This window comes from Bubalus bubalis, chromosome 6, assembly GCF_019923935.1.
Source record: "Bubalus bubalis isolate 160015118507 breed Murrah chromosome 6, NDDB_SH_1, whole genome shotgun sequence".
Lineage (NCBI taxonomy): Eukaryota > Metazoa > Chordata > Mammalia > Artiodactyla > Bovidae > Bubalus > Bubalus bubalis.
In genome coordinates, this window is record NC_059162.1 from 14,835,268 (window position 1) to 14,848,031 (window position 12,764).

At 42.4% G+C, this 12,764-nt stretch overlaps 1 protein-coding gene across 5 annotated transcripts in view; it reads left to right on the top strand.

The window, feature by feature from the left end:
- The first annotated feature begins 923 nt into the window (after positions 1 to 923).
- ARHGEF2 (Rho/Rac guanine nucleotide exchange factor 2) overlaps positions 924 to 12,764 on the top strand; it is a 41,557-nt gene continuing 29,716 nt past the window's right edge. For 2 of the 5 annotated variants that reach the window (XM_006052011.4, XM_044944255.2), the window contains exons 1-5: positions 924 to 1,198; positions 2,569 to 2,686; positions 9,112 to 9,150; positions 10,915 to 11,032; positions 11,673 to 11,712. In XM_006052011.4, coding sequence (XP_006052073.2) covers positions 924 to 1,198; positions 2,569 to 2,686; positions 9,112 to 9,150; positions 10,915 to 11,032; positions 11,673 to 11,712 — 590 coding nt within the window. Of the gene's footprint in view, positions 1,199 to 1,846; positions 1,989 to 2,568; positions 2,687 to 9,111; positions 9,151 to 10,914; positions 11,033 to 11,672; positions 11,713 to 12,436; positions 12,564 to 12,665; positions 12,684 to 12,764 lie in introns of those variants that run through there. The other 3 variants (XM_044944256.2, XM_044944258.2, XM_044944259.2) reach the window with 3 other exon arrangements.

Genomic DNA, 12,764 nt, shown 5'->3' on the forward strand with positions numbered 1-12,764 from the left:
CACCACCTTGAAACTCTGGTATTTGGTCCTTGTTTCTGGAGCGGGGCTTATCATTTAAGAGCTCCTGAGGGTTCTTAACTCTGAGACACACCGAGGCAAGCCCTGACAGCCTCCAGGAGTGTTGGGCTATGAGAACAATGCCTACCTGGAAGAGAGAGTGAAGGAATTTCAACATGACTAATTTGGGGGCCCTTTGCTCTGCTCCGTGGGGAGAGGTCAGAACAGCTGTCTTACTACCCAAAGGACAGGAGTCTTAGAAGGAAGAAGTCATAATACTGTCTCACTCACGCACCTTTTCTCCCTGCTGTTTTATTTGCCTAGACTCCTCCCTCTCCAACGTGGCCAAATCCTAACCACTCCACCCTTCCAGGCCCATCTCAAAGGCTATTTACTTCCTTCTGTTTCCCTTTTCCGAGTCCTCCAACTGGTTATATGTACTCAGCACAAAGCCTTCTTTTTTGAAACTTTTCTTGTGACATTTGACAAATCCTGGCCAGTTGTGTTTGTGATCTGTGCTTTTGTCTGCGTGCACATATGCACACATGCACGCACTCACTCACCAGAATGAATTCCTTGAGGGTAAGAACAATATCTATTTCTCTTTGCTTGGCATGGTTTCCTGTCAGATAGGTGCTCATCAGATGGAATGATAATGAGTGAACGAGGGTGTCATTATGTACTGGACAGAACACTAGACTGGGAGTCAGAAAACCCACGTTCCTGGTTTGACTCCTCAGCTAATTCTTTGTGTAATCTTGAGCCAACCATCCTCCAGTTCTATGCCTTGGGGAAGGGAGGAGTGGGTGACAGGATACTCGAGGCCTGGCTGACTGACACTTTCCTAGTTCCAGGGTTCCAGAGTTCTAGAACTCTGCTCAGCGTTCTCTGTCTTCTTGATTCAGACTGGCCTGTGTGCGCCTCTCATGAACAGAGAAGTCCCAGAGGTGTTCCTCGCAGGTGGAGATCTGGTGCCCCGAGGCCACACTCGCCGCTGCCTCTCTGCGGTGGAGTCCAGAGCACAGCTGGAGGAAGAGGAGGAGGGGGAGAATGAGAAGGAGGGGAGAAAAAAGGAGAGCGAAGCCTTCCATGCTGTGCCCCTCCGAAGGTCGGGTGCTTTTCGTGCCCACAGCCACGACTACGACCCCTTCAAAAGGCATAGCTGGGGGCCGGGCAGGGAGCTCCAGGATCCACTGAACAGGTAAAACACTGGAGACCTCCTGTCTCTCCTCTCAAGTCCTAGACCCTGGAGAAAGTGGTTGGGAAGGAATGACAGGAGTTGAAGAGGCCTGGGCCCCTAGCCTCTTGCCTGGAGAGTCTGAACCCAGGCCTGTGGCGGGCCTCTGGGGAGAATGGACCCTGCCTTTCAGTATGTGGCTCTCTCTAGTGTCCTAGCCCCTTCCTTCTACTAGTCTCCAGGGCAGTGGGTGAGACTGGAGAAGGGGAGGTGTGGAGGGGAGGTGAGTAGCAGGACACTTGGGTCTTACTGCCTCCTCCTCCCACTTGCGTTTCATAGCACATACAGCAGAGTTAGAGCTGGAAGGGACTCAGGGATCATATGGCCCAGTTGCTTCATTTTACACATGAGGAAACAGGCCCAGACAGCTTCGGAAGTTTTCTTGAGCCGTGCTCCCAGGGTTGGGACATGGGACCTAGCCCCCTTTCCCAAATTGCTGCCCGCCTGATGGTGCAGGCTGAGGCAGGCCCATGGTGTTTTGACATCGTAGTCCAGCCCTACAATGGGGGAAGAGCTCCTCTTGCTCAGGGTTCTATATATGCATGACAAACCGGAAGTGAGGGACCCAGCAGTTCCCCTCTCCTGGAAAAACCCTGACCACTTCCCCAAAGACAGAGAGGAAGCCAGAAAGAGAAGGCCCGGGGGTCAGCGTGAAGGGTTCAGTGTGAGTGGTGCCTGTGAGGGCCTGCCAGCCTTGGAAGGCCCTGTCTCTCTGCTTTGGCAATGGTCCCCTTGGACAAATTCTCTTAGCCTGGTGAGTAGACCAAACTTCTCGAGCTCCTGGGCAGGGCTGGCTGGGCGTGTGAGGGGAGAGGACCCTTGCCCCTGAACTGACTGGGGAGGGAACTTGGGTGAGAAGCCTGGTCTTCAGGACTCATGGCACCTTCCTAAGAGCAGCTCGTCCAAGGCAGAGATGCCTTTTGTGATGCCAGCTATATCTCAGGATCTTCGAGGTTCACCTTCACGATCAGGTACTAATTCTGTCCCTTGGATTGAGAAGGAAGGGTGCCCTAGGCACACCATTTATCTGAGTAGGGGCTAAGGTTCGCATCAGAACCCCCAACCCCTTTCCCTCCGCGCTGACCGCTGGCTGTCTTCTGGAGGGCAGTACTGCCCTTTGACCAGCAGGGGTCATCCTTGCCCGCAGCCAGTGCCACAGCCTTGCCCAAGCACAGCCTGAAAGGGAGGTCAGTTTGGGTCTGGCCTGCGCCTATGCCAACAGGAAGGGCTGGGCTGGGGGCAAGCAACAGGGACTGGGCTGAGGCGGTGTTTCTCCCTGGTGCCCGTCACCAGCCACTGGGTACGGAGGGCAGCGGTGGCAATGTGTGTTTCAGGAATAAACTGCAGGCATCGGGATGCACAAGCCCCGAGGAGCCCTCCTTACTGCGGAGCCAAGAGGAACTGGACTCCTTTCTGGACCTGCAGCACCAAGGTGGCCAACCCTCCTGCGTGGTATGGACAAACAAATTCCCATGGAAGCGCCCACCTTCCCCCCACTCTCCTGCCCCTTTGCCTGTCCAACCACCAGTCTGTGCCTCTTCTGTTCTGCCAGCTGCTGAGGCTTTCTGTGCCCAGGGATCACTTTGACTTCATCTGACCAAATCTGAATCTGGCATCTATACCCCTCTGTCTGCTTGGGTCTGTGGGCTCTGTTCCCCGGCCTTGGTATCCTGCCTCTGCCTCTTTCTCTGAGACCCTCTGTTCCCTGCTTTCTGTGTCTCTGTGCTGATGTGGGCATCTCTGCCCCTCTCTCAGTAAAAGGCCCCTGTTTTCCTAGTCATAACTACTTCTTTCTGTGGACCCCACATTTCTCAGATTTGGAGATGAATTTAACTATTTGTAGGATGAAACTAGGCATCTGGTAACCCTGAAACAGAATAGTTCTCTAACAAGATAATTACAGGACTATCAAGTAAGAAAGGATATAGAGATTGCTCAGGCTTCTGGCTTAGGGGACTATCACAGGGAAGATCTCAAACCAGGACCTAGGGACCACTGAGGATACACGGAGGTTTTAGAGACACCTCTGGGTCTGCTAGCGAAGAGTCCCTGAGTATAGTCAGCCCTCAGTATGCACAGGTTCAGCATCCATGGATTCAACCAAGCATGGGTCAAAAGTACTTGAAAAAAAAAAAAAAATTCCAGAAAGTTCCAACGAAACTTGAATTTACCTTATGCTGGCAAATATTTACATAGCATTTACATTATGTTTGCAACTAATTTATGCGGCGTTTACATTGCATGAGGTATTATAATTAATCTAGAGCTGATTTAAAGTATATGGGAGGATGCACATAGGTTATATGCAAATATTATGCCATTTTACGTAAAGGACTTGAGCATCCTTGGATTTTGGTATCCATGGGATCCTGGAATCAGTCCCCCATGGATAATGAGGGACAGCTGTACACAGAAATGCCTGAAGCCCAGTGACTTAAGGTTACCTCCTGTCCAGCACATACTGGCCAGTGTACCCACCTGGCCTCAAGGTCCAAGTGTCTGTGGCTCAGGCGAGAGACTGAGAAGAAGGGGCTGTTACAGTCTGTCGGGGAAGCAGCAAAACCCATCTTATCCCAGGTCACACTTTTCTCCATCACCATTTCTGCATTTCTTCCCTCCAGCCCAGTTCAATGTGGTATAGTAGAAAGAACAGCGTTTGGGAGTCACACTAGTTGAACAATGCATTTCATCTTTCTGAAAATCAGGCTACTAAAACCTGTCTTTTCAAGTTGTGATTGTTAGACTGAGGAAAAAAGTGTTGAAGTGCCCAATACTGCGGCTAATACATGGGAGACACTGGTTTTTTTTTTCCTCTTCTTCCCTCTGGGCCTTTCTTACTTACTTCCCCCCTCTTCACCTCTCTCTTTGTCTGGCTGCCCGCTTCCTGGTATTATATGTCTCCTTTTCTCCCCTCTCTAGTGTTGTGTGTTTTTGTTTTGTTTTTTTATGCCTTCCTTCTCTCATTCCTCTCCTCTCTTTATCTAAGTACTATCTAATTCCCTTAAATTTCTCCTTGTCTGTCTGTCTGTTTTTTGCTTGTTTATTTGTCTGTTTCTTCCTGCAGCAGCAAGTTGGTGTAAGTCCTCTGCAATGTCCATAGACTAAAAGTCTGAAATTCATTAAGCTAGACTGGGGCTTGCAGACTGACAGACCATGAGCCAAGTCTAGCTCAAAATGTATTTTGTTTGGCCAGCACGGTGTTTACAATTTCTAAAATTCAGATGTCCTTAGATGAGAGCTTTATCCTCCAGTTTGCCAGAGTTGCTAATATTCTGTATTGTATTTTTCCATTGTCTTAAATGTAATATTGAAAAATGAATGCCTAATCAACCAACCACCCATCTCAAGAACAAGAACATTACTAACACATTTATCTTTGCTTATGTCTGCCTCTCTTCTCTTATTCCCTTGCCTCCCCTCCAGAGGTAATCACTGTCTTCAATTTTCTTAATAACTCATTTACTTTTTAAGAGTAGTTTAAAAAATAGTTTTAGCACAAAGTATTACCTAGTAATACATTATTTCTTTTTTGTTTCTAACTTTAAAATCAATGATGTTAAAAAAAAAATGATGTTATATTCTACAAAATTTTCTATAACTTGCATTTTCACTCAGCATCCTGTTTCTAATTTTTATCCATGTGTTGCAAATGTAGTCGATTATTTTCATTCCAGTCTTCTGTTGATGGACATTTGTATAATTTCCATTCTTTGCTATCATGAAGAGTGTCATTATGAACATCCTTTTATCTATCTTCTGGTGCTCATTTGCAAGAATTTCTCTGCGGTATATCTTGGAGTAGGATTATTGGGTCGCAGAGTATACAATGTTCATTTTTTTGAGATAACGAGAAACATTTTATTTCTATCAGCAATATATAAGTGCTCCTGTTGATTCACATGCTTTCCAACATTTGGAATCATCAGATTTCTTAATTTTGCCAGTCTCATGGTTATAAATCTCATTGTGGTTTTAATTTGAATTATCCTTATTACAAATGGGATTGGCATTTTTTTCCCTTTGCCTTGGGCATTTGTGTTTCCTCTTCTGTGAAGTTCCTTTTCCTATCTTTTGCCCACTTTTCTATTGGATTCTTTGAAGGTTTTTCTTTATTGTTTTGAATGTGTTCTTTGCATATCCTGAAACTAATCCTTTGTTGTTACATGTGTTGCAATGATCTTTTCTCAAGATTGAGAAAAGTGGTTTGACTTTTTCCTCTCTATAATGTCTTTAAAGAGACAGTTTCTTAATTTAGAAAGAACATATTTATTGAAGTATAACTTATGTATAAAACATGCATTAAAAACCTTTGAGATTTTGATTGGTGTTGCATTAAATCTAAAAATTATTTTAGGAAAAACGGATGTCTTTACCATATTGCTTCTTCCTACCCATGAAAACAGTATACTTCTCCATTCAATGTATTTCAATAAAGTTTTATCATATTTTTTCCATACTGTTTATAGATATATATTAGATGTTTTCTTAGGTATATTATACTTTTTTTTTAATCAAGATTTTATGGTGGCTGAGGTTAAAGTGTCCGCCTGCAATGTGGGAGACCTGGGTTTGATCCCTGGGTCGGGAAGATCCCCTGGAGAAGGAAATGGCAACCCACTCCAGTATTCTTGCCTGGAGAATCCCATGGACGGAGGAGCCTGGGGGGTACAGTCCATGGGGTCACAGAGTCGGACACGCCTGCAATGTGGGAGACCTGGGTTTGATCCCTGGGTCGGGAAGATCCCCTGGAGAAGGAAATGGCAACCCACTCCAGTATTCTTGCCTGGAGAATCCCATGGACGGAGGAGCCTGGTGGGCTACAGTCCACGGGGTCACAGAGTCGGACACGACTGAGCGACTTCACTTTCACTTTATTGAAGTACAGTTGATTTACAATGTTTCAGGTGTATAGCAAAATGATTCAGTTGTACATGTATAGATAGGTAGATATTCTTTTTCAGATCTATTTACATTATAAGTTATGGTCAAGATTTTTTTTTTTAAGATTTTAATTTTAGCCATTCTGGTGGGTGTTTTTGAATTGTCTCATTCTGGTTTTACGTTTCATGTCCCTGTTGAAAAATTTTACTGGGCATCTTTTCATATTCTCATTGGCCATCCAAATACACTGTTTTGTGAAATGTCTGTTCTAGTCTTTTGCTCAACTTTTAAAACAGTTTGTCTTTCTCTTATTGATTTGTAAAAGCTCTTTATGTATTCTGGATTTGAGTCCTTTGCCAGATATGTGTATTGTGAATATCTTCTCACAGTCTTTGACTTGCATTTTTATTTTAATACTGTGTTTTAATAAACATGAGTTTTTAATTTAGATGAAGTCCAATTTATCAGTTTTTTAATGCTTAGTGCTTTTGGTCATGTTTAAGAAATCTTGCCTACCCCAACAATGTGAAGATTTTTCTCTAATGTTTTCTTCTAGAAGCTTTATAGTTTTAGCTTTCATGTTTAGGTCTGTGACTTATCTAGGTTCTAGTATATAGAAGAAACAAAAAAGTTTTGTTTTTTTCCCCCCATAAAAATATATATTTTCTTCATTAAAAAAACTTGCTTTCTTACTTGAATTGCTGTGGTATCTTTGTTGAAAATCAAGTGAGTGTATTTGTGTGAGTCTGTTTCCGGAGTCTATTCTCTGTTGCATTGATCTATTTGTCTATTTTTATGCCAGTATCACATTATCTTAATTAATGTAGCTTTATTATGAAAGTGAAAGTGTTAGTCGCTCAGTCATATCCAACCCTTTGTGACCCCACAACCACAGACTGTAGCCCGCCAGACCCGTCTGTCCATGAAGTTTCCCAGGCAAGAATACTGAAGTGGGTAGCCATTCCTTTCTCCATAGATGAGTTTTTTTTCTTACAAGTTTTATTTATTTATCTATTTTTTTGGCTAATGTAGCTTTTACTGTAAATCTTAAAAATGTAGTGATTTAAGTTCTCCAACTTTCTTACTTTTCTTTAAAATTATCTTGGCTATTCTAGGTCCTTTATATCTCTATACAAATTTTATTTTATTTTTTCTTTTTTTATTATTATCTATATGAATTTTAGAATCAGCTAAAATTCTTGCTGAATTTTTATTGAGATTATGTTGAATTTAAAGATTAATTTAAGAAAAACAGACTTCTTTCTAATATTGAATCTTCTTATCCATGAAAAATGATATCTCTATTTAGTTAGGCTTTCTAAACAATATGTCTTTTAACAAAGTATTAGTTTTCTTCATACAGGTCGTCAATCTTTATTAGATTTATTTCTATGTGCCCTATAGATTCTGTTGCTATTATAAATGCTTTCTTATATAAAGAAATTGTGTTAATTGTATTTTATAATTATTTTTGGTTTATAGAAATGTAGTTGAATTAATTATAGTTATTCATCTTGTTAAACTCTCTTTTTTTCAGTTATAACAATTTGTGGATTTTCTTTTTGGCTTTTCTAAGTAGACAATTATGTCATCTTTAAATGAACTTTGTTTTCTTCTTTCCCAATAATTTCTTTCATTTCTTTTTCTTGCCCTACTGTGCTTGGCTAGGGGTCTATTGCAATGCTAAACAGTAATGGGGATAATGGCTATCCTTGCCTTGTTTCTGATTTTAGAGGGAGTACATTTCATGTTTTACCATTAAAATTGATTTTTGGCTGTAAGGTTTTAAAAGATACTCTATCGAGTTAAAGGGCTTCCCTGGTGGCTCAGCTGGTAAAGAATCTGCCCACAACGCAGGAGACATGGGTTTGATCCCTGGATTGGGAAGATCCCCTGGAGAAGGGAACGCCCACACACTCCAGTATTCTGGCCTGTAGAATTCCATGGACTGTTGCAAAAGAGTCCTGACACAACTGAGCTGAGCAACTTTCACTTCACTTCCTGAAGTTAAGGAAGATTCCTTCTATTGGTAACACTCAGGCCTTTGGTTTTACAATGAGTGAATGTTGGATTTTATCCTATTATTATTTTTTTTTTTTTTGCTTTTACTGAGTTGGTAATGTTTTTTTCTCCTCTAATATTATCATTGAGGTAAATTACATTTAAAGATTTTCCTCATCTTAAACCACCTTCATTTTTTAGGATAATTCCAACTCTTTCATGATGGATTCTTATGCGCTGCTGGAATTCATTTGTGGCATCAATTATCTATTGCTGCCTAATAGATCAACCCCAAACTTAATGACTTAAAACAACCACCTTTTTTCCCCCTCAGAGTGCTATGGATGGTTAATTTGGACTGAGCTTAGCTGGGTATTCTTCTGCTAGTTCTACCTGGCCTCACTTATGTGGCCACAGTTATCTGGTGGCTGAAAAGGACTGATGGTCAAGGATGGTGATATTCATGCCTGTGGGTTGTTAGGTTGCCTGCTGTGATACTTTGGTTCTCATCCATATGGCTTCTCCATCACATGGAAATATCATTCTAAGTGGGCAAGAGAGGAAGCTTTGAGTTTCTTGAGGTATAGTCTCAAAAATCACATCATGCTACTTCTGTCACATTCTAGTCATCTTAGTAAGTCACAGGCCTGCCCAGATACTAAGAGTGAAGAAATAGATTCCTTCTTAATAGTAGGAGCTGTAAATAATTTGTGGCTATTAAGGCTATTTAAAATCTATTACAGTTTGCTAATATTTTGTTTGGAATGTTTGTACTTTGCATAAGACAGATTGGCCCATAATTTTCCTTTGTCATATTGTCTATGTGTAGCTTAAGAATCAAGGAAAGGGTTTGAAAGTTTTTGTTTTCTATTCTTTGGAAGAGTTTGGATCAGTGTTCTATTGCTTGAAAGATCTATTCCTTGACTATAAAACTGTTTTGGCCTTGTGTGTTTTGTTTATGGAAAGATTAACTACTGATTCCATTTCTTTAATAGGACCATTCAGATTTTCTATTTCTTCTAGATTCAGTTTTGGTAAGTCATATATATATATATTTTAAATAATTTATCTATTTTGTTTCCATTTTCAAAATTACTGGCATTAAGTTATAGATAGCATTATCTTTCTAGTCACCTTTTGCTCTTTCTATAGTTAGATCCACTTTTTCATTATACTTTTATTTGCACATCACTTTTATCAAAGTTTTGTCTATTTTATTGGCCTGTCTCTTGGCATTATTGATCCTATTTTATGCTGTTACAACTTCATTGATTTCTGCTTTTATCTTTATGATACCCTTTTTTCTATATTCTTTGGGTTTGTTTTGTTGTTCTTTTATCTAACCTTTTAAGTTGGCATAGCTCATTAATTTTCAATTTTAAAAATTTCAATATAAGCATTTTAAAGTTATAAATTATCCTTGAGATACATTTTGACCATCTCCTACAAGTTTTGTTGAGTAGTATTTTCATTATTGTTGTTATAAAATATCTTTAAATTTCCATAATGATTTCTTCTTTGATCACCAAGTTTATTTGGAAGGGTATTTTTAAATTTCTAAATATATGGATATTTTTTAAAAAATTTGAAATATACATACAGAAAAGTATATAAAACATATCTGTACAATGTAATGAATAATTAGGAGGCAAACACTCATGTAACTACTCTAGGTTAAAAAAAAATAGAGTACCACCAAACCCAGAACCCCCATGGGATCCCTCCTCACTCACAGCCCTCTCCTGATAGAGAGGACTACTTTCTTGACTTTCAAGGTCAGTTTTCCTTATAGATTTACCACATTTATGTGCATCTCTAAACAATATCAATTAGTTTTACCTGTTTTAAATTTTATATGAATGTGGCACCCTACTCCAGTACTCTTGACTGGAAAATCCCATGGGCAGAGGAGCCTGGTAGGCTGCAGTCCATGGGGTCGCTAAGAGTCAGACACGACTGAACGACTTCACTTTCACTTTTCACTTTCATGCATTGGAGGAGGAAATGGCAACCCACTCCAAAGTTCTTGCCTGGAGAATCCCAGGGACAGAGGAGCCTGGTAGGAGGCTGTCTATGGGGTAGCACAGAGTCGGACACTACTGAAGCGACTTAGCAGCAGCAGCAGCATCCATTATGTATATAAATTTTTTGTATCTTCATTCTTTCACTTGGCATTCTTTGTGAGGTTCATCTGTATTGTTGGGTGAACTATAGTCTTTATTTTTATTGTTGTATATATAAATATACCATAGATTCGTTATTCAGTCTGTTGTGAAAAGGGACTTCTGGATTGTTTCCTATGATCTCTCTGATAGAGAGTATCTGAAGTATGTTAAATTTTGCCTTATGGACTGGTATATAGCCAGTTTTTGTAATGTTCCAAGTAGGGTTGAGAAACAAAAAGGGTTTGAAAGATTGGGTGTGTAGTTTATGAATATTTCTATTCCCTATTGTTTTAAAACCAGACTGCCCCATTTTTTTTTCTTTCTTTCTTTTTTTTTTTTTCCCACTATCTGCCTGACCTCTGTAGATTGAGTTTGTCACTTTGGAAACCATTCAGGGTAAATCTTTTCTAGGATATATTCTATATTAAGGCAGCCTCGATTTGAGTTGCAACAGAGTGATGACTGCTAAATAGCAGGAATAACTTCCTAACTATTTCAAGTGGAATGTTCCAGATATGGGTAGTAGGGAGGGGTAGAAGGCCTGAAGGGCCTTTTGCTGTGGGAAAGTGAAGAGCCTAGGGGGAAGATGGTTGAAGCTTGGTCTTTGCATGAAGATTCTTAACTTGATTCTAGGATCAAGGTTCTTGTCACCCACCAGCTGGCCCTTTGGACCACTCAGCCACTGGTATGCTTTCCAAGTCTGTATCCATGAGTGGCATCAATTGCTTCTTGGGCTGCTCAGACCCAGCTGGTGAGTAAAAGTGGGGAGCAAAGCAGTGGTGGCCCCTTCTTCCGGCAGTCTCACCCCAGTCCTCAGAGCCAGCTGTAAATTTTGGGTTCAGAGGTCCTGGGTTGTGTTCAACCACACACCTTTGGAAACTCCAAAATGCCTTTATGCAAATGAGAGATCTGAATTCAAGACTTTGGTACTCTGAAACGCCTTTATGCAAATGAGAGATCTGAATTCAAGACTTTGGTACTCTCCTTCCAAGGAAGGAGAACACAGGACAGGAAGAGGCTCTCCAGGTTCCCCCTTCACCAGAGAGGGGGACAGTTACCTTCAACATACCTTGTCATCAAGATGAGGCTTTGGGAGCTCAGAGTGAATCCTCTGTCCTTTCCATTCACCGGAAACAGAACTGTGACACTGGCCCCCAGCCTTTCTCCACACAACCCCCCAGGGCTCTGTTACCCTGGCTGCTAAGTCCTTCAGCTCTGCTCTGCTCAGACGCCGCCCTCCTTCCCTGCTCCCCAGTGCCCGCCCTCAGGAATGGCGTCAGAGGCACCTGCAGCTTGGGAACCTGACCCAGGTGGAGGGGGTGGGGGAGGCAGCTCTGAGCGCCTTTGTCTGGCTTTAGCTGGACACCTCACGTCTCCTTTTGTGTTGGCAGGGAATTTGTCCCAGTCTTCTGGCACTGACCTCAGCCAAAGGTAAGTTTGGGGGATTCAGAGCCTCTCAAAGGCCTGGATGGGGGAGAGGCAATGGGACTGGGCCAGGAATTTTGTAGCCTCAAGGGTCTCTGCAACATTGCACCCCTTAACATTTTTTGATCAAAGACCTCCAAATATCCTTCTCCTTGAACTGCAAAGAGTTGCCCTTCTTCTCATTGGGCAGGGAAGGCAAAGAAGGTTCCCGGTAGCTCCATGGGATGAGGAAGAAATTAGGGAAAGAAAAGGAGTATCTAGACCCCCAGGGTGTTTGTTGAGTAAGAGAGTGGAGGTTGATGGCTGCTGTCAGGGTCAGAAGGTTGGCTGCTGTACAATCTTAGGGAGAGACTGTGACCAAGGACCAATGGGGAGTGGCCCTAAGAAGAGGTGGGCATGGGCAGTTGAGCCCCTAGGGGAGAGGGCAGGGGCTGAAGGCATGTAGTTCAAGGACAGAGGTGGAGGCTGGGAGCTTTCAGTGTCTGTGTAAATAAGCATGCCGAATCAGCACCTGTTTGTTTGGCTCCTGCAGCCAAAGTCTGATTAGAGTGGGTCAGCCCTCTGAGACAGTGTGGGTGTGTGAGCTGGGAATGGGCCCTTTAAGATATCAAGCTCTGATTTGTGGTCCTGAAAATCTCTAGCTGACACATCCTCCTGGCTCTGGGTTTGGGATTAGCTCATGGGATGGGGCTGATGAAATCCCAGGAAATTCAGTCCTTATTGGCGGTAGGCCCAGAGGCCCTTTCCACACAGCAGAGAGGGTCGTACACAGGGCTCTTGTTTTGTGGGGGAAAAACGTCCTCTTGGAGAGCCCACCACACCCCATATCATTTCCGTTGGGAAGCAGTATGAAAGAGGTTGGTCCTGGATTAGGGAGGAGTGGGGCGTCTGTATTTATCTGGGAGGAGCCTGGAGTTTCCCTCATATATAGAGGAGCCTGGGGAACTGTAGTGACCATAGCCAGAAAATCCCAGGAGGTAGTGGGTGGGAGCTTCTTCTTTTTAAGTCCTCCTTCCCTTGTCCCCATCCTTCTCTCAGTCTTCCCCCTGTATCTCCAT